Genomic DNA, 20,035 nt, shown 5'->3' on the forward strand with positions numbered 1-20,035 from the left:
TACCCCTACCCCTTACCCCTCCCTCCCCTCCCTCCCTCCCCTCCCCTCCCCTCCCTCCCCTCCCTCCCTCCCTCGACATTCTCGCTCCTCATCATCTCATCTCACCCCTTGATGGTCACCAGGCTCTCGCCCTTCTCCTCCTCCCCGGGCTTGGGCGGGTGGATCTGAACCTTGGCGTGAGACTTTCCTGTGATGATCTTGATGTTGACTCCTCCCTTGCCGATGATGGCCCCCACCCGCCCTGTCGGCACCTTGAGCTGGATCTCTCTCGTAGCCTTCTTGGGCCCCTTCCTCTCCACAGCCTCCGCCACCAGCCTGTCCCCCACGTACGCCCAGCGGTTCTCAATACGGTCGTTCTTTCCTTTCCCCTCCTCCGTCTTGGTCGTCTCCTGCGCCCCTGCCTTGCGCCGCATCTCCTCCTGCCTCGCGCGCTCCTTGTCGATCTCCTGCTGCCTCGCCGCTTCCTCCATCGCTCGCTGCTTCCGCTCCTGGTCCATGAAGTATCGCTCGCGCTCCGCAGGGTCCAAAGAGTTGAGCCAGTCCTCGTGCTCTTTCTTCTTGCGCTCGCGCTCCTTCTCCATCTCCTCCTGTGCTTTCTTCCTCTGCTCCAGCTCCTTCTTGATCCTCGCGTCGCGATCAGCGGCGCTCTCCACGGGCTTCGCTGGCTTGTCGGAGAGGAAGTCGTCGAGGTCATCCTCCTCCTCCTCTTCCTCGAACTGATCGACAAGTTAGATGCCTCACGCGCTCTTGCTTCACGTCTCACCTCCTCCGCATGGCTTTGCTCCATGTACTGCTGCAGGTCATCCTCATCTGCCATCTCCCCCTGCACCCCAGCAGTGAGATGAGCTAAGAGGACGAGAAGGAATGTCGCGACGAGAGGATCAAACCAAGCAAGAGCGAGAGAGGAGAGGGGGAGAGGGGAGGGAGAGAGGTGGTAGGGCCGAGTGAAAGGCAGTGCAAGATACCTCGAAGTCGTTGTCCTCCTCTACCTTGACGCCCTCCATCTTTGAGCTGAGCTCCTCCTCTGCGAGAACTTTACAACAATGGCGTGTTAAGTACTACACGCACCTTCATTCGGCGACGGCGAAGCTTTCTTGCCGGGAGTGGGAGGATGAGTGGGGTTAGGGGAGGCAGGAGGTTTCTTGGCAGCAGGGGCAGGAGGCGGAGCCATGCCAAACTTTTGCAGAGCCGCAAGACGGGCTGCTTCTTTCTGAGCTTCCGTCATGCCTCCTCCTCCTCCTCCTCCTCCTCCTCCCTTGCCCTTCTTCTTCTTGTTATTCTTTCCTCCTCCTCCTCCTCCTCCTCCTCCGCTCTTCACTTCAGTGGCAACTGGCTCCGGCTCCGGCTCCGGCGTCTCCTCTTCTGCCTGAACTTCTTCCTCTTCGTCCTCGTCCTCATCCTCGTCGTCCTGACAACAAGCATCAGGAAATCGCTTTCCTCCCCTATCCTCCCACCTGCTTCGATTTCTTCTTCTTCTTCCCCCTTCCGCTCTCGCGCTCCTTCTGAAGGTGAGCGAGGAGCTCTTTGATAGGAGCACGGCCCTTCTCAAGGATCTTCCTCGCCTTGCTGTCCTTGAGTGGATTCTCGTCCAGGTTCAGGTGCAGCAGGACCTTCTCAGAGAAGTCGCTCATCTCCACTGGCAGCTCCTTGATCTTGTTGTTGGACAAGTTCAGTGACGTCAGCGCTCCCAGCCGCCCGATCTTCTCGTCCAGATCGTCGATCTCGTTGTAGCTCGCGCTCAGAGTCGCCAGCCTCGTCAGCTTCTTGTACGCAAGAGGAGACAGACTATCGATCTTGTTCTGGTCGAGCTTGAGGGTGACCAGGTTGTGCAGGGCGGAGAGGGGAGCGATGCTCGTGATGGAGTTGCGGCAAGCGTCGAAGACTTCCAGCATTTGCAGCGACTCGATGCCAGCAGGGAGCTCGTTTACGTTGTTGTCAGTGAACTCCAGGTTCTTGAGACTGACCAGCCGCTCGATCTCAGGTGGCAGGCGCGTCAAGGAGTTGTGGCTGACGATGAGGGTTGTGAGGTTCTTCAGCTTCGCTAAGTCAGACGGCAGCTCAGTGAGCGACTTGGCCGGCATGCGGAGCTTGAGGTTGTTGATGTGCCTGCACTGCCACAGCAACGGGTCAATGTCTGTCTCCTTTCCCTGCTGCTTCAGGCACACTAGCTCGCAGTGCTTGCTCGCGATGCACTCTTTGATCTCTGGCCACTTGGCATCGTCGGGATTCAGATTCAGCTCCTCCTCTTCCTCCTCCTCGTCTCCTTCATCAATCCCCTTCTTGCCGCTTTCTTCCTTCTTTGCAATGCCAGAGAATTTCTCCTTCTCCATCTTCATGGCCTTGATCCTCTTTCTCCTCTCTGAAGCAGTCTCGCCTTCGATAAACTCCACCTCATCTTGGCCGTCATCCTCCTCCTCCTCTTCCTGGAACCCTCGCTCGAACCATTTCACGATAGCCTCATGCTTGAACTGCTTGGCATAGTCCAACGCTACCTTGCGCTCATCGGACAGGGTGGAGGTACAAACTCCGTTCTCGTAGAGCAGCACGGCACATTCGTAGTGGCCGTTTCTGCATGCCCACATGAAGGCCGTTAGACCAACATCCTCATCCTTAACCTCCAGCTCCTCGTACACACGCGGCTTCCCCTTGCTCGTTCCTCTGATGTCCCCTCCTCCTCTGCCCATGATCATCCTCCTGATATGATCCACGATGCTCTCCAAGGAACGCACTTTGCCGTTCTTAGCTGCAACGTGGATACCACAGTAGCCATCGTCGTCACGAGTGAAGGGAGTGATACCTCCATAGTTGAAGCACCACCTTATCGTGTCTTGCTTCTGGGATATGATGGAGCTCCAGAACTGATTTCCCTTGTCTCCGCCCTTGGGTGGCATCTGAGAACAGAGAGTCAGTGAAGACAACAAGCAACAAAGACAAAATTCACTTCACTTGCACTCAGACGGCATCTAGTTTTCCAGACTGCCGTCTGACATCTCCCCTCCTTTCACCTCCCTATCTCCTCACAGTCTTCCTCCCCCCCCCCTGCCCCGCAACATCGTCACATCTGCCCGTCTCCTCGCCCTCCTCCTGCTGCAGTTCCTTCCCCTCCTCCTCCATGTTTCCTCTCACTGACGAAATTAGACGCGCCATGCGCACGTGGCATACCCCACATCCCCACACATTTGATCCGGTGCGGGCCCGCGGCGCGGGCCGGGCCGGGCCCGACCTTCAGTGACGCCGGGAAGTTTGGCGCGGACTCTTAGTCACAGTGGCCGCGCCGGTGTACCGTCCGGTCACTGCCGTGAGCCTTCAGTGGACACGCGGCCGGAGTGACACTGCGGTCCGACCGAAACTCAGTATTAAGTTCATTTTATTTCACGGTGGTAATAATGTACGAATGATCCCCGAGTCGGCCTCGGATTTTGCTAGGCCACCGCTTTCAACTTCAACGGTGTCAATCCCGCCGCCGATCCGACCACGACTTCAGTAGGAAAGGAAATTCAGCTGCAGAAATGAAATTTTTGCCATCGGTAAGAGGGAGAAGAAGGTCAGTGGAGCTCAAAGATATCCATGGCGCAGTATACGTGGCCGGCGGTCCGAGTGAGCCAGCCCGATCATCGGATTAAGCCAGGTGCGGCATAGATCCACGGCCCCTGGTCACTCAACGAATGGCGACGTTTCAGTTGCCGACTTACATCAGCAAGTGACTGCTTCATCAGCTGCTGCTGCTCCTCAAAGATTTGCTTCATTTCAGGATCGAGATCCTGCTTTTCCAGCATGTTGGCTATATTAGTCAACGTCGACATGATGATGCTGTGACTCTTGTACAGATCTGTCTGTTGCCTGATCGCTTCGGATTGAATCTGTACGGATCTCAATTCCGCATCACTTGGATGAGACAACTCTTCGGATTCCTTCTGGGGTCCAGGTTCGCTTAGGCGCGTCTGATCTCGACTAGGGATCGGGAGTGAGTCTCGATCGGTGAGCTTCTGACGTTTCTCGACCTGATTGTCTCCCTGATAGTCCCCAGTCTGCGACTGTACACTTGCAGATGGCAAGGACTCGCCCGTTCTGCCCTCTGAGTCTGCCGGAGTATCGTCGGGAAACCTGCTGGGCAAGGGATTGACCAACATTCGGGTAATCTCCGGACACTCTCCCCCTTCATGAAGCCTTCGTAGGTAGTAGACTTCGTACCACGTGACCCGATACTTGGGCTCGTTCGGCCTCGTAGATTTCTTGCCAACACAATGATTGATGAAGTCTTTCTCATCGGCTGGTTTGTCCCCAGCCTCGGCCTTCCAGTTCTTCTCAGCTGATGTATAAGTCCTCCTCATTTCCTCTATCCTCTTGTTCACTGACTCAGCATCGATCTTTTTGGGGTCTCGACTCGGATCCACCTTGGATCCTAGGTTCGGATCCTCTGCGAAACGATTCTTCGGCATCCACTTGGTATCGTTGAACTGATCCGCTATCATCTGGAGGGCCAAGTTCCTATCAGGCAGGATCTCTGAGGCGCCCTTGTCTTGCATTCGCAGGGCATTTTGCACTTGCACACGAATCGAAGGGATCAGAATGGCCTCGAGCAATCTGACTCCTTCTACGCTGTGCCTCCAGTAGTTGACGCCTAACCTCCCTGGACGAGCAGATTCTCCAGCTGTAGACGCTGGAATCGACGGGGGGTCAGAAGGCTTTGGTTGGAACGCACAGGTTCCATTCTTTCCACAGAACTTAAGGCGTTGTCCCTCCGCTCCCTCCTTCCCTGGATCGACTCGGCTGAACCAGCACTTATCACATAATCTATGTTTACATGTGAAGGTGATGAAGAGTCGGAACGGATCCAGTATGACCCCACATTCTGCACAAAGTGTGATGCCCCTGATGCCTTCTGGTGTTGCCATACTGACAGATGGAGAGAGGAAGAGGAAGAGGACAAGGAATCTGAGAGGAGAGTCGGCGATTTCCTACACTGACTGCAAGGGCATGGCGCGAAAGATCTGGCGGGAGTTTTAAAACTTCGACAATAAACTTTCAACTTCACTGGGAAATGTTTCGACGTCTGAAAGTTTGTAAAGTTGGACCTGTGACCGTACACCGATGCCGGCCTATGATGTTGCACCGAATGCTGAAGATCAAGAGCAAGAGCAAGAGGAGGAGGAGGAGAGGAGGAGGAGAATGCAGCAGAGTATTGTATGATAGGAAGCAAGGAATGAGTTGCAGGGCTGACAGAAGGTGTAGCGATTCGCCAGGGTATGACAAAGGTGCTTACAACTGGAACGCCCCTAGGACCAGAGACAATTAATTCCATAAAAATGCATCTTCGAAGAGCAATCCATCTCGACGAAATGAGAGATTTGATCTTTGGATCATTGAAAGAAATATTGTCCTGTAATAGATGAGACCGATGAGGGTTATTTATTACCAGGAATAGAATGTTCAACCGTGACTAAGCAAATTGTTTCTGGACAGGATCTTCATTTTCTTCCTCGATTCGTCATGTCAGTCACTTCTTCAACAAGTCACGATAGCTCAGAACACTCAAACAACCTTCTAGTGAGAGGCGCCAAGCATCTCAAATGCTGGTCGAAAGGATCCGAGAATCTGCAGCACAAGTTCTGTATGGCCTTCACCTTGGACTATACGGTTTACAACTTTCAGATTGCGTATAACGAGAAGCGATGGTTCATTCAAAAGAGATATAGCCAATTTGACAAACTAGACAACGTGGTGAGTTGTGATTTCCGTCGTGTCCGAAGTTTAGTGTGTTGCAGTTGAACGAGAAATTCCCCGACGTGATGATCAGTGTTCAGCGGCTGCCTCCTAAGAAACCATTTGGAAGTCTTAGCCCAGCTCTCATTGCTATGAGGCAGAAAAGCCTCGACGCCTACCTGCAAGCCATCCTGATTCGTCCGGTTCTTGTCAGGAGCGAGGAAGTCAGGGACTTTATCGGTACCTCCCCAACATCACTCACTTTCACGTGACGAATATTTGTCAGATATGCCCTACGACGTCAGAGAACTGTATGGCGAAGAACAGAGACATCTCATTGCAGCACAGGATGCGCTTCGTTGATAACATTCATTGACATGTTGTGTTAGTGTTAAAGGGTTGAGATCATCTGAGGTACTCAGGGGCTGGAGACTCCGTCTGACTATTTCTAACAAAAGAGTTTCTCGTGAAGGAATGAAGCACTGGTGTAGTGTTGACATTGTACATCCCTGCTGCAAAACAAAATCAACATGTGACAATAAACTTAATTGTGTCCTGCTCACTGGTTGAATTTTCTGACCCCGTCAAGCCTGTTGGCTGCGTAGACCCAACATTGCTCCGTCTGAAAGCAATCATTCATGAACCATCTGACCACTTGAAGAATTCAGGAGAAATTCTACCTCGGCGGTCTAATTGGCTGGTCGTCTGTTACGAGGAGATCTGAAAGCGCCTGTGCTGGGAGTTCAGAAAAAAGAGCCTGACAGGTAAAACGGCTTTCACCTGATTCAAAGACCTCACGTGGTCGACCACGTCATCCATGCTATGAATCGCTCCGGTCTTTGTGATAGCGCTGAGTTGCACTGGATTTTCAACACCCTGCGAGCCTGTGCACACACGTGAGCGCTTCGACATCGCTCTCTGCTCGTCAGACCAGCGGAGCCTGGGGATCCGTTTGGCATGGCGTTCACCCCAGGGGCATAACGTTGATCCGAATGTTCGAAATCATTCAAATGATCCAGCGAAGAAAATTGTCTTGTTGCCATCATTGTGTGATTCATTTGCTTCAACTGCATAATAGACAGTTATGAATGGAATCAAGCTTTGGTGAAATTGCAAGACCTGCGACAATTCTTGCTCGATTGAATTTTCAGCATCAGGAAGGGCGAAGGGGTATTGAGCAGGAGGGTTGTCAGACCTTGAAGCCTTCTGAAAATTCATAATCATATCAATTTTAACTGAGACTTCGAAGATGATGATGGCAATCGATTACCTGCTTCGCAAATTCTTCTTCCATAGCAGTTGAAATAGCCGTCTTCGTCACTGAGTCTGTTGTTTTGAAGAAAGTGACTGTTCCGTAGCTTGACCACTTCCCATCCTGTAGATTCCATAACCTGAACATTGAGTGAGACTTATTACACACAGAGATGGGATCATACGTATCCCAGAAAAGAACTCCAAATACGTTCTTGGAAAGCAGATCAGCCAGAGCAAAGCAAACCAATATTACACTGCAAATCTGTCAAGTCTAGACAAACAAGGCATCAAAACACCTTTCACTGGCGACACATGCACCTTCAACCGAAAGGACGAAGAACAGTGGATACATCGTCCACGATGTGAAGAAAATCACTGCCAGCAACCTGATTCTTTTTGCAATGATCAAATCAATCTCGCTGCCGCTTTCTTTGTAATGTTTCTCTGCAGCAGTGAAGGTGTGATAATTGATAAAGCAAATTAAACCAAAGATTGCCATTGCAATAATGAAGAATAGCCACTTGAGAGACTGGTTATGCGTCAAGGCCGCTGTATGCCCGAAGCATATCATGAGAGTGCTGAAATACATCTGCATGACATTGAGGTCAACTCCATAGATTCGAACAGCTGCCATGCCGTTGATCTGGTTCAAGATGATCGGGACTGTTGCCAACCACAGGACGGTCCTTGTCCACAGAACTTGCCTCCCATCCCACAAGAGGATGTATCCAATCTCAGAGTATCCAAGGCCATACACGAAGCATTCGGTGAGGGGAACCAAGACAAACTCCCAGGTTCCCCTCGGGTATCGCAGAGCGAAGAACACGGCTTGGCAGGCACACATAATCCCCCAGCATAATTCAAAAGTTCGAACGCCCAGGTCAATGTTTGAAAGAGTTACACAGCTTGGATTTTGTGCCGCCCATTCTCCTATATTCAGATTCGTGAAATTAGACATGCTTCAACTCTACCATGCAAAAGTACCGTATACGACGCTCATTGCACTTGATCAGGCGTACGAGAATTAAAATTGACAGTGCATGGACAGCCGATCTTTCTCCTCCTTTCCCTGCAAAGTCGTGTCAGCAAATTCCAACAAATCTGCTCTATTTCAGAAGCAACCGACACTGACTGTTACGAGCTGCAATCGCCTATGCAGTAGATAACAGTATCTCTACTAATTTCCACTGTTTACATCACTAAGTATCGTCTGATATCAGTTTAATTTCAAAGATCTTCAAATTTCATATCGTGTCCGAATGTCGACGTCACGTCTCTCCGAAGAGAGTGAGATTTTGTTCTCCACTCAAATTCTCTCCCATGCTGTTTACTCGCGAAATAACTTTTGCTCGTGATTCAGTGCGCTTCTCAGAGCTTCTCTCTTCCTCCTCATCCTTCTTCTCCTCCCTCTCCTCTCATTTCTCTTCTCTCCGCCCTGCCATTGCTTCTGCTTCAAATCAGCCGTTTCACAGACACTGACCACCCCCTTTCTCCTCCGCTGTACAGTATGACCCCTACCCTCATCAATAACATCAAGTACCCACCCGTTACACTTTCCCCCTAGTCGGACATTTCACCCCACCCCCTTCCTTTCAGTCCAGGTCATGGCCCTATCTCGAGTCCACTTTCCGCTTGTCTGTATCTGGGCTGGCCTACTACCCCTTTGAATCCCCTAAAAGGACCCCTCCCCAGGTGTACCACCTCCACCCCCTCGTACTGGTCTTTTAAAGGCTACGACTAGGGTGTCAAGACCGACTACCCCTACTTCTCATGATCGGTACCCTACAAATGATGTGACATGGACCCCTACCCACCAAGTTGAGCCATTTACTACCCCTGCGTTCGACCCATTTTGCACAACTCAGATTCAAAGTTTTGTAACTGTTCGTAACGTGGTCGGTTGTCGGCAGCAATGGATCGACCAGGGACGGTCAAGCGCGGTAAGCAATGGAGGAGGCAGGGAAGGGAAAGAGCGAGTGGGGAGGAGGAGAGGGGAGAGGATGAATTGGAAGGAACCGAACGGGTAGATCAGGGTGGCAAAGCTCTAAAATGGATCCGGAGAAGGGGAAGGAAATGTGCAGAAAGAAGAATGAATTTGGAAATGTGAATAAGAGTAGAACAAAGAATGTCGGTAAATGATGCATGAAAAGGAAGAGGAGAGGGATAGAAGGAGAATGGTTGGACAGAGTAGACAGGTGGTGATGATTTGTCGGAGAGTGGACCCAACAGGGGTTGGCCTGAAACGAGTGGCAGGACCGCCGCTTGCTCCTTCGGCAGGGTTTGGTATGCAGCCTGGCTTGATGGGTCCGCCTGGAACTGTCATGAGGCCTCCAACTGGGGCGCGATTGGGAACGAGCATGAGGATGGGTACAGCCATGCGGCCTGGATCCAGAGCTGGTTTGGGTCCACTCAATACAAACATCCAAGTAGCAGAACGGCCCGTCACGCAGCAAGGCATGATGGGCATGAAGGCAACAGTGCAGGGACCAGGCCGACAGATCGCTGACAAGACCTACTACATGGGTGAGCTGCGGAAGAAGTGCGACGAGATGCAGTCTGAGATCAGAAAGATGAACACCGAGGTGGAGCAGTACAACAAAGACAACCAAATGTACAACCAGATGGAACGGAAGTATGAAGTTCTCATCAAGGACGTGCGGAAGCTGCAAGGAGACCTGGCAGACTTGAACCTCATTGTTGACAAGTCGCGCAACAACACCGACCCACAAGACATAGCCAACGCGTTTCAGGCCCTGAAGGGAAAGAACGATGCAGATCGAAAGAGGGTGGATTACCTTTTCCTAGAGTGTCAAGCGAAGGAGAATGAAATTCGTAGCATCGAGCAGCAATGTTCTGAATTCCAGAAAAAGGCGGAGGAGAAGCTGAACTCGCTCCCTGCCGAGCAGCGGATGCAGTACGCACAACTCCAAGATGACTACAAGAGGCTCCTTGCAGATGTGGAGCAGAAGCAGTTGACATACGACAATCTCTGCAGACAGCTGTCGGCAGGCGAGGAAGCGCTGATGGCTGAACCGCTGAAGCAGAGATTGAACTCGATCCAGGAACAGAAACTCAAACAGTTGGAACAGAAGCGGAACCTTGAAGCAGAGCTGAACAAGCCGGTGATGAGTGAGGAGGAGGAGAGGGAGATGTTGCTATCACAAGTCAAAGAAGACAACAAACAGATCAAAATCACAGAGCGAAACATGGAGGAGATCAACTCGCGAGTAAGGCAAGTGCATCAGGACCTTGAGGAGCTCGAGAAGGGTGGGGGAGTGGTGAGTGATGGCTGAAACTTTGATGTTGAACTCACTCGTTGAGCAGAAAGAGTCGGAGGATGCAAAGAAATATCAGAAGTTGCGTGAGAAGGACCAGGAGATGACGGAATTCATAGAGAATTTCGATCAAAAACATTCAAAGGAGTTGACGACAGTCAAGGAGATTGAGACGAGAATTTTCAAACTTCTTGAACATATCAGTAAGGACCTTCAGCGCCAGCAGCAGCTCCCGAGCAAGGAGAACTTTCAGGACCTGCAGGATGAAGTTGCCGTGAAGCAAAGAGGGTTGGAAAACTCTCAGTCAACAGCAGAGAGATTAAGGCAGGAGAAGAAAAATCGTGATGCGGAGCTTGAGAAGATTGTTAATTTGGTGAGCTTTCCTCTGTTAGATTTGTGTTGATGGTCCTGCTGAACTTTTTTGTCGTTCAGGATCAGAAAATCAACGTCGAGCTGACGTCCCTGAGAGAGAAGAGCGAGCAGATGAAGCAAGAGCTCGAAGTCTTCAGCGACATGAACAAGCTCAAGAAGGTACTGGCAACCTCCTCTTTCCCTTCTACTTTCTTCGCTCTTGACCTCCTTTCTACGCTCCTTCTCTCTCCCATTTCTCTTCCTCTTCATTCCAAGTTTCACGCCTGACACCCTCCGACAGGATGCTGAGTCCAACAGGGTGGCAATGACCGCAAAGAAAGCCCAGCTTGACTCCAGGAGAAAGGCGCTGAAGCAGCAGGTGCCCTCCTTGTTCCATCTCCTCGTCCCCTCTTGGTCACTCGCTGGCTTCAGGTTCAGCTCCTCTCCACCGACTTCGACAAGTGCAAGCAGGACCTTGCGACCAACGAGTTCGCAGGTGAGGAGGAGGGGAAGAGGAAGGAGGAGGGCGAGGAGGGAGGCAAATAGCATGCTTGAGTTGATCCTCCTTGTTAGGCTCGCTCGAGGCTGCTGAGCAGAAGCTGCGTCACTACGAGCAGAACATTTTCCATCTCCGCGAATGTAAAGAAAATGATCTCAGGCTAGTCTCGTGACTAACTGCCTGCAGTCATCGACAGCAAGGAGGCGGAGACAGATTATGCTTCTGTGTACGAGGAGGTAGCGACGACCCTCCGCCCCCTCCTCTTGCTGACATTCGACGTCCAGGTCAGCTCGCAGGTGGCAGAGATCAACACCATCCTCCAGGCGAAGCACTTGACCCCCTTCTGAGGAGGAGGAAGAGGAGAAAGTTATTCATCGTCGTCCTCTCCTTTCGGCTTATCATCGGCCTCTTCCTCTTCCGGGGGAGAAACCGAAGCCTGCGAGGAGCAAACTTGTAAAGAAAGTGAAAGACAAACAGGCATGAACGACCTTGTTGATGTCATCCCGCTTGAACACACGCATCCTTATCTGCTGCAAGGAGCTCATTCTCCTTCACTCCCGTCAGTGTCTCAGGCGGGTACGTCGGCCTGCGTCACCTGGGAGCCATCAACGCGCTCCTGATGTCCATGCCGTAGATGGTGATGCTGCCACGAGGATGAGAGTAGAAGGAGCGACGAGGAGGGCATGGGAGAAGAGGAGGGGAGGAATCTTACACAGCAGTGAAGTTTTGAACTTGATGCTTGTCAGTGATGAGATGCGTGTATACATTCATGTCATGCTCCTCCTCTCGCTTGGAGTACCTGCCTGACTGTCACTTGCCTCTCCTCATCATCATCCTCCTTTCCTCCAGGGCGAAGACATCTCCAGGAAGCGAGAAATCCCCTGCTGTGCTGCAGGAACATCGATGTGCACGAAAGGACTAAAATGAGCAGTCACATGAGAGCGAAGTCGGAGCAGGTAAAGGTGACAACAAACAAGGAAGGGAGCGAGGAGGGCGGAGCGAGGAGGGCGGAAGAGGTCAGGAAGACGAGAAGGGAGGCTAGGAAAGCAGGAAGGGGGAGAGACGAGGAGAGGGGGAGCAAGAGGAGGAGCAAGAGGAGGAGGAGAAGAGGGTGACGAGGGGGAGAGGATACCGTAGCCCGGAAGTGACGTTCTGTCTCTCCATCTCGTGAAGGAGGATGAGCGCATCTCCTCCTGGGTAATTCTTGGAAGCCACCCGGGTGAAGCCAAAAGTGGCGCTGACGTTGAGCACGATCATAGTGACAGCAGCTCGGAAGAAAAACTTGGGAGATCGCAGCTTGTCCATCATGCTCTTTCCGTCCCCTCTGGCAAGATTCTTAGCTCCTCTTCCCCTGTCTCCACTGTATCCTCCCGTCCTCCCTGCCCCCCTGCCCCACTGCCCCCCTGCCCCCCTGCGGTGTCTCGTAGCTCCCCTGGCCTCCTCCTTCACCTCTCTTTGTTCCTATTGAGGTAGAGACGAGCAAGCTCCATAGCAACGACGCAGTTGAAGATGGGCAGGGCGTAGATGATGAAGCGAAGCTCCTGAAGTCAGAAAGATCAGTCAAGAGTTGCAAGGGGAGCAGGAACCGCGCGAAAGAGACAGAAAGTGGTAAAAAATGACCCGATCGCAAGATTGCTCGGAGAGCGGCTGATGGCAACAATCAAGACAAGATCACCTTGTGGGGTAGGAAGGAATACAGGCAGATGAAAGCAAGAACAGGAAAGAAGAATGGCCGCATCCTCTCTGTGTATATCAATCCTCCTGCTCCATCGTCACGACTGCCTCCCCAGCTCAGCCTCACCAGGAAGCAGAAAGAGAGTTCCCATCATGGATCGTGGGAGAGCACTAGAGAAGTACCAATGCCTGACAAAAAGTCAGGAAGAGAGTGAAGGAGTGGAGAAAGATGAACAAAGAAAACTATGAGAGAGGAGAGGAGAGGAGAGGAGAGGAGAGGAGAGGAGAGGAGAGGAGAGGAGAAGACAGAACAAATGATTGAAATGAGGACGGTAATGGTGAAGAGGAATCGGTAGTTGCACACAAGGGCTGAAAATTGTAGCAGGGGGACAAGAGTGAGAGTAGGGGGGGGGAGGGAGGAGAAGGGGGCAGAGGTCGGCGAGGCATACCAGGGCATGACCCCCCACTGCGAGCTCTTGTTGAGGATCGTGTTAAAGTAGAAAACTTCGCCTTCAGGCCATAGCCACCTCCTCCATAAGAGAGAATCGAACTGGAGAACTCAGTCAGCCTCCACGATGGCAACCAATGAGTTCTACCGCGATCGTCAGGCCCAGTGACAAGATTGCGCTGATGGCAGCTGTTGCAACTACCTTGATGACGGCAGAGAGACTTGAAAATTTCCTGCAGGAGAGCTCGAGTGAGAGAAGGAGAGGATAGAGGTAAGTATGACCTCAACACTACGAGCGAGACGAAGATTGGAGCAGCCAGCACAACCAACTCTGATCGGAAGACGATGGCAGCGAACGCGAGAATTGAGAAGAGAACCTCGTATTGCTCCTGATGTCTTCATATCAGCTTCTCTTGTAGCAGAATCAAACAAGTCTTCTCACCTTGAGCCAGGACGCAAAAGCAAGGTTGACAAAGATGGAGGCATACGTGTTGGGCAGAGGTCGGCTGCAGTAGAACAAGAGATGGAACTGATACACGAATCAGAAAAGATGCCTACATGTATCGGAGGGCAACCTGGATCGAGCAAACAACGGCAAAGCAAGCTGAAACGATCTTCCCGAACTGTCAAGGGAACGTGAGATCAAGGCACAACAAGGCACAACGTCATCAGCTCCCACCTTCTTCTCTACTTGAAAGCGAAAAGTCGCCAGACTGTACACAGACAGCGCTGCCAGGACCATGCGGCAGACAAACAGGCTGATGACTCGCGGCGCGTAGATAGACTCGAACAAGAGGCTTGCGACTCCTTCAGACGCTGCACCGACAGGGAACGTTCCTCACCAGATCGGCGACGCCAAGATCGCGTTGATGAAAGCGCCTATGAAAGTTCTGGGCACCACTCCCTACACACGCGATCAAGACACGCCAAACATGACGCTGCAATCTCACAGGGAACTGAAAGTGGTCGTAGCGATCCAAGTTTTGCCGCTCGAAGATCATATCGTGCATGGCCTGACGCGCCTTAGATCCCAGCAGCTTCATGGCATCGGGAACTCACCTGGACATTGAAAGATTCCTCTACCTTTGTGAAAGGGCTCATGTAGATTTGTAACACTGCGAGCTGGATCAGATAACGAGCTTACAAGCAAGGGCAACTCACATGCAACGAAGAAAACAATCCAATCCCATTCGTCGGGCTCTGGGAACAAGCCGAACAGAACAGACCTCGACTGCTCTTTCGACATCTGGACAGCAGCAAGGAAGAGATCAAAATCTTCCTCTTTCTTGTCCGCGCTAACTCACCGTCATCCCCTTCCCTTCTCTCAGCTCCTTGATCTGCTTCTTCGTCTCTTCATCGATGCCGCCCCCAAGGCTATCCCAAACAAGATCAGCCACATGCAACTTAGTTGTTGTGACTTCTCTCACTCCTCGTCCTCGTCCTCGTCCTCGTCATCTTCGTCACTGTCGACAAAATAATCGAAATCTTTGCGCTCCTGCAAGCCCGGGCCACGTCATCAGAAGCTGGGTTGAGTGAGAGAAGCAGCTGACCTGCGCAGGCTTCGGAATGTGTAGTTTCTGCAGCGACTTCCAAGTTTCTCCCTGGTGCAGCTTTCGGATCTTGAGCCGGAGAGATCGGGGGAGCAATCGAGCTTCAGTTGCTCCTGCCTGTTGAAGGACCAGACTGGTTACACGACAACCTTGGTTTCACCCATCTTTCTCATCATCATCAAGGGTTTCTCGCTGTCATCTGACTCTACCATTCTTGCTGTACTCTCCATGTCATTTCACCTTGATTTCTCCGTAAAGATCCAAAATCAACTTGAAATCTCCCTTCTTAGGAACAGTCCCTTGTACTTCGACCTTGCCTGTACAAACACGCACAGGTCTTTCAATCAATCCGAAGGAATCCTTGCATGCTCTTGTAATGTTGTGCACCTTCGGCAGAAACTGAGTGTGACTTGATGCATTCCTCGTTGACCTCGACTGTTCGAGTTCAAGCATCAGCCGACAGTAACGTGCGAGGGAACGAAAGAAAAGTACCGGTGATTATCACGTCTAGATCTGTCTGACCCCACTTGTAGATGGGGCAAAAGGATGAAGCATCCATGCTGTGTCGATGTTAGCTCAATATCTCATTCACATCAGCAAAGTTCCGACCTCGTCCCTTCTAGTTCACGCTGATATCAGAAAAAAATATTGCAAGTGTCACGAATTTTGCTGATGGTGTGAAGGCTGTCTCCTCGTTACAATCCAGACATTTTCCTGCAGGCCATGGAGTGACTTCCAGGTGTGAGCTAGCATGTCATGATCAGCATGAAATCTTCCTGTCTATGATAAACTTCTCTACGTAAATATTTTGTTTCATTCCGAAAATGATTCGACTTCAATGGAGATTTTGTATATTGCATTTCATACCTTGCTACGAGATATTGTATGTTCACAGGATTCTTTTCATTGTTAATCCATTACCAGAACCTCTCCCTCCCCCTCCCTCTCCTGCTCTTGTACACATCGCCGCTACCCGTCCCTCCTTCTAAGGGTGATCCGCAAAGGCCTTCACAAATACATTTTTTGGGTGTGGGTATGTCTTCATATGTATTTTAAAAATCTAGGTTCTATTTTATGAAAGATGAGATAAAATTTCATGATCTTGTGTATATTTGAGAAAAAGTATCCAACTCATGAAAATTTTTGGCGGATTCTTGGAAGTTTCTCTTTGCACAACCGGCCCGCCCCAGTTCAAAGAGGAGGGACAACCCCCCACATTCCTTCACCCCCCTATTGACCTGAATATCACGGGGAAAGTAGGGGGTGTATTTGCTGCATGCCGGTCCACCATTGACCAGGAACGGAGCAAGCAGAGGCAAGAAAAAGGGAGCGGAGAAAAGAAGAGGAGAAGAGGAAGAGAGGAGGAGAGAGCGATAGAGAGCAGAGATAGAGAAGACCAGGGTGTAAGAACTTTGGAACATATCATAGTTACATATCCGATCCTCAATGACGTCGAGACAACCACCAAAGAAGAGAAAGATCGAGGAGAAAGAAGATATTACAAACCTTTACTTCGGGGCCGATTTTGAGGATGCAGAAGCTATGCTTAATGCTGAAGTCAAGGTAATTTCTTATGAGGATATCTGCCATTGCAAGAATGTTGTCTTTCCTGCTGTTTCTTGTCAACTCTGTAGTGGGACGCTTTGTGTTTTTGAATTATCTGGTTCTGTTCTATATGATTTCTCTATGTATGTGTTTGTCCCTGTATCTCTAAAGTCTTGATGATTGAATTTTAGGTTATCATCGACAGCATCAATGAAGAAAAAGATTTGGAAATGTCAGATTGGTCTGAGTTGATGCAAAACACTACTTCAAATGTTTCCACCTTTGGAAGGTTCCAAGATAAAACATCTATCGCGACATGCAAGCAGTGAGTGTATCTTTGAGCTTCATCGCGGAGTTGTCTGAAACTTATATCTTGGTAAAACTCAGGGAGCTGGTGGATCTGGGATGCCACACCTTCGAAGCAGCTTGCTTCGGAAACCTGCAGCCTGCCAACGCTGATGAGGCGAAGCGTCTCATCCCGTAAGCTGCTGCTCATGCTGGTCTCCGGCTCTGACGCTGCTCGTGCCTCTAGTTCTCTCACTCGCTTCACCGACGATGCCGTCGAGATGATGTGCCAATGCGTTCAGCGGGTCAAAGACGTTCATGACAACTGAAGAATGCATGGAAAACAACTGACTCCTCTTCGACTTCGGCTTGGTGGCGAGACAGCTCTCTCGATTTCATCTCACTGTTTAGTACGAAGATGATGGACTATGTGAAAGAGAACACGATGTTGTTGCGAAAGATGTTTATTCATGGCTGTCCTGGTGTTAGCTGCAGTTGTACGCTCGATCACCTTTTCAACCTTTTAAATCCCGTTGAATTCAATGTATGGCATTCAGACAACAAGGCAACCTTACTTGACTGACGTCTAAAGAGAACGAAGTTGTTTGTGCTCCTCAGAGTAAGGTCCATAGCACACGGGTGTAATGGCACTGGTGAAGAGGGGTCCGTCCTTATGATCGGACTCGAGTCTTGAGCTCGTTTCCTTCCGAACCACCAGCCCTCTCTGAGCGCCCGCCGAGGCTCTTCATGGGCGCTGGCCCAGTTAACACTGGCCGGGCAGGCTGGCGACTCGCGGCAGGCCCGGGACTTCCAGGCCCGGAAGTTCTTTTCAGGGCAACTAGGGACCTCCTGGCTCTAACGGCTCGTCCTTCTGCCTGCCTGACCATACTAGTTCTACCCCCGTTGCTGCCTGACCTGCCTCTCGTTGCTTGTGCCTCCCTCTCATATCAGCGTGGGCATGCCTCGTCCTCCGCCTTGCTTGCGCCCTTGTTGCCCCCCCGCCTCTTGCGAACGCTCTCAGCCATACACACACACGAGCCGGAGCAGATAATCTCGTGTGATCCTGACGCTCCAAGTTGCTGGTGAGCCTCGGATGGCGGGGCAACCATGTGCGATACTGGTGGAGATAAAATCGGTCGAGAACTTGCCTAAGGTGAACAAGGGCCATGGCGGAGCGAATCCCTTTGTTGTGCTGGAAGTGCAGGACAGGGAAGGGCAGGCGGTGGTAGGAGGTATGAGGGAGATCAACTGCCTATCTTGCAAGACAAAGCCACTGAAGCGAATGCTGTCTGGTCACATTCAGGAATCGTTCAAGCTCAACGTGGACACGGAGATGGTGAGGAGAGGATACAGACTGTGTGTGCGGGTGATGGACTGGCGACCTTCTCCTCAAGTTCACTTTGAGATCGGGAGCTCGGAGGTTCTGCTGGCAGATGTCGCGAGGATGGCGGGGGGCAGCTCGTCGACTCCCCTTGAGTTGAAGAGCAACGGAGAGCTTGTAAGCACGTACGGGAAGCACTTCAAGAAGGACGAGACCATCCGCGGTCACCACAACCCTGACGCGCCCTCCCTTGTCATGCTCAGCGTCGTCTTGACTACTCCAGCCTTCAAGAAGAGTGTCATTGTACCAGACGCCGATCAGCTGCAAGCCTGGGACTACTTTCTGCTCAGCCCTGACGAGCAGGTGACGTTGACCAGTATCCTCGTGGCTGCTCACGTTGTGTTCAGGTTGAGTACAGCAAGGACATGGTCAACAAGGAGAGAGAGCTCGTTGAGAAGGAGGCGAGAAGGAAGAAAGCCGAGAAGAAGATGTCAAAGAGAAATGAAAACGAGGAAAACACTGAAAAACTCCTTGGAATGATAAGGGTAAGACAAAGATGAATCCCTCTCATCGTGTTTTACTTCAAGCAGGATCCCTCAAGCCATAGGATGAACTGGCAGCAGCTCAGATGTAGGTCAGCACTTGGACGCTTCGAGTCTCCTGACGCTCATGTAGCTGTGGTGAATGACGAGCTGCTGAAACGAGAATGGGGCTCGACCATGGACAAGTTTGATGGAGCAGGCGGGTGGAAAAGGAGGGATGGTGACTCAGCAATCACATGCTATCTGCTCGCATGAGTTCTGCTTCCTGCAGGCATCGGATCTGAAGAACGCATGGTTGAAGCTGAGAGGCTGCTGGTCCAGAAGCTCAATGGCTACAAGCTACGGGAGCAGCAAGAGACGGAAAGTATCCGCCATTTCGTTCAGGTGTCTGTCAAATCTCTGTTATGATACTTTCTTAATGGGGATGAAGGTTCATAACAGCAAACACCTTCTGCACATCACAAATCACCTTCGGGAATACACAGATCCCGGAGGACAACTGTCGACAGAGAAATATCCTGGTGAACGAACGCGATATCTTACTAGAAGATCTTGACGCACTGGGTCACACAGGATCTAGAGCTTTGGGAGGGAGCCTCTCTCGCATTCTGCCCACTGCTGACATCTCCCGCAAGCACGTGCCTCACTTGTCATGGACCACTGGAAGGCCGAGGGCCAGCAAGCGCAAGCAGGGCAGCGAGGCAGCTGCTGTCCTGATGTCTCTCGATGGCTTCAGTCACTTCATCCACGCGCTCGCTGCGTCTGCTTCAAGATCCTCGCAGCTGAGCAAGGAGCACATCTTAGAAGAGCTCACGAGCAACAGCCGGCGATGGAGGCTGATAGAGATGTCTCAGGGGCTGTGGTTGAACGAGCACAAGAAGAAGCAGCTCGTGAAGATCAAATCCAAGATGATGGTACTCCTCCTGCCACCAACTTGAACCTCCCTGATTGAACCTCGCAGAGCCGTGAATCGATTCTCCACCTTCGCCCCAAGACTTCTCAATCGGACACGCGGAAGATTGAGTTGGTTGACATCTTGAAAGAGCGAGACTTGAACACACCCGAGCACGTGAGATGGAACATAACTCACTCCCTTCACAACATCTGCCGCACCAGCTCCTCCTCCTCCTCGATCAGCCATAAGTTCTCACACCTCGTTGAATTCTGCGATCAGGATGTCTGCAATCCGGCTGAGAGGAGCCGATTGCAGACACCGACGCGTTATCAGTCGAAGACGAGGATGTTCCTGACTGAGGGGTTGGAGGATGTTGCTCGACCATGGGATGTGCATAGAGTCAACGACATAGACTTCTGTTCCCAGCCAGGAGCTGCCCAGGCTGAGCGGCTTCGTGTCAAGACCCGCATCAAGATCGTACGAGTACAGGGCGACGGGGAAGAGCCTGGAGGCAGAGGGCCTGGCCGAGTGCATCCAACTAGACCATTTGAGGAAGACGGACCGGCGCGTCAGGCTGGGAACAGCTGATCACCCCTACCGCCCTCCTGCTGACCTGCACTGGCACTACACTCAGAAGCAGAACGCTGGGCTTAGAAGAAACGACCTGGACAACCTCCCGGACCTGCGAAGCTT

General features: G+C 51.4%; 7 protein-coding genes across 7 annotated transcripts; 3 read left to right on the plus strand and 4 right to left on the minus strand.

Moving 5' to 3' along the window:
- Positions 1 to 103: 103 nt before the first annotated feature.
- Positions 104 to 1,284, minus strand: GUITHDRAFT_150676 (hypothetical protein; the record flags this gene model as incomplete). The annotated part of the gene is made up of 4 exons (XM_005839019.1): positions 1,069 to 1,284; positions 966 to 1,024; positions 764 to 823; positions 104 to 716 (listed from the first exon to the last, which is right to left on the minus strand). Coding segments are annotated over exons 1-4 (889 nt in total), but the record flags the coding sequence as incomplete, so codon positions are not given.
- A 158-nt stretch (positions 1,285 to 1,442) lies between these two features.
- Positions 1,443 to 2,081, minus strand: GUITHDRAFT_65434 (hypothetical protein; the record flags this gene model as incomplete). The annotated part of the gene is made up of 1 exon (XM_005839020.1): positions 1,443 to 2,081. The coding sequence occupies one exon, from the start codon at positions 2,079 to 2,081 to the stop codon at positions 1,443 to 1,445; it is 639 nt and encodes a 212-aa protein (XP_005839077.1).
- A 3,532-nt stretch (positions 2,082 to 5,613) lies between these two features.
- On the plus strand, positions 5,614 to 6,066 carry GUITHDRAFT_102000 (hypothetical protein; the record flags this gene model as incomplete). Its single annotated transcript, XM_005839021.1, has 3 exons — positions 5,614 to 5,721; positions 5,766 to 5,943; positions 5,990 to 6,066. 3 exons carry the CDS (start codon positions 5,614 to 5,616, stop codon positions 6,064 to 6,066), a joined length of 363 nt encoding a protein of 120 aa, XP_005839078.1.
- GUITHDRAFT_161302 (hypothetical protein) lies at positions 6,055 to 8,087 on the minus strand. The gene is made up of 10 exons (XM_005839022.1): positions 7,942 to 8,087; positions 7,254 to 7,887; positions 7,140 to 7,211; positions 6,974 to 7,094; positions 6,823 to 6,909; positions 6,635 to 6,770; positions 6,484 to 6,587; positions 6,384 to 6,433; positions 6,267 to 6,325; positions 6,055 to 6,215 (listed from the first exon to the last, which is right to left on the minus strand). Exons 1-10 carry the CDS (start codon positions 7,955 to 7,957, stop codon positions 6,109 to 6,111), a joined length of 1,386 nt encoding a protein of 461 aa, XP_005839079.1. The 5' UTR covers positions 7,958 to 8,087; the 3' UTR covers positions 6,055 to 6,108.
- A 789-nt stretch (positions 8,088 to 8,876) lies between these two features.
- GUITHDRAFT_84730 (hypothetical protein) lies at positions 8,877 to 11,564 on the plus strand. Its single transcript, XM_005839023.1, has 9 exons — positions 8,877 to 8,897; positions 9,211 to 10,235; positions 10,282 to 10,605; positions 10,665 to 10,763; positions 10,885 to 10,962; positions 11,016 to 11,079; positions 11,157 to 11,222; positions 11,269 to 11,318; positions 11,367 to 11,564. The coding sequence occupies exons 2-9, from the start codon at positions 9,243 to 9,245 to the stop codon at positions 11,427 to 11,429; spliced, it is 1,737 nt and encodes a 578-aa protein (XP_005839080.1). The 5' UTR covers positions 8,877 to 8,897; positions 9,211 to 9,242; the 3' UTR covers positions 11,430 to 11,564.
- Positions 11,565 to 11,912: 348 nt separating this feature from the next.
- Positions 11,913 to 14,335, minus strand: GUITHDRAFT_65500 (hypothetical protein; the record flags this gene model as incomplete). Its single annotated transcript, XM_005839024.1, has 13 exons — positions 11,913 to 12,000; positions 12,215 to 12,391; positions 12,532 to 12,623; positions 12,758 to 12,843; positions 12,884 to 12,945; positions 13,206 to 13,314; positions 13,407 to 13,593; positions 13,647 to 13,733; positions 13,780 to 13,827; positions 13,884 to 14,001; positions 14,047 to 14,108; positions 14,155 to 14,217; positions 14,264 to 14,335. Coding segments are annotated over 13 exons (1,251 nt in total), but the record flags the coding sequence as incomplete, so codon positions are not given.
- Positions 14,336 to 16,019: 1,684 nt separating this feature from the next.
- GUITHDRAFT_161305 (DNA-directed RNA polymerase II subunit, RPB4) lies at positions 16,020 to 17,143 on the plus strand. Its single transcript, XM_005839025.1, has 4 exons — positions 16,020 to 16,317; positions 16,491 to 16,624; positions 16,687 to 16,779; positions 16,832 to 17,143. Exons 1-4 carry the CDS (start codon positions 16,201 to 16,203, stop codon positions 16,911 to 16,913), a joined length of 426 nt encoding a protein of 141 aa, XP_005839082.1. The 5' UTR covers positions 16,020 to 16,200; the 3' UTR covers positions 16,914 to 17,143.
- Positions 17,144 to 20,035: the final 2,892 nt, after the last annotated feature.

This window comes from Guillardia theta (genome assembly GCF_000315625.1).
Source record: "Guillardia theta CCMP2712 unplaced genomic scaffold GUITHscaffold_9, whole genome shotgun sequence".
NCBI lineage: Eukaryota > Cryptophyceae > Pyrenomonadales > Geminigeraceae > Guillardia > Guillardia theta.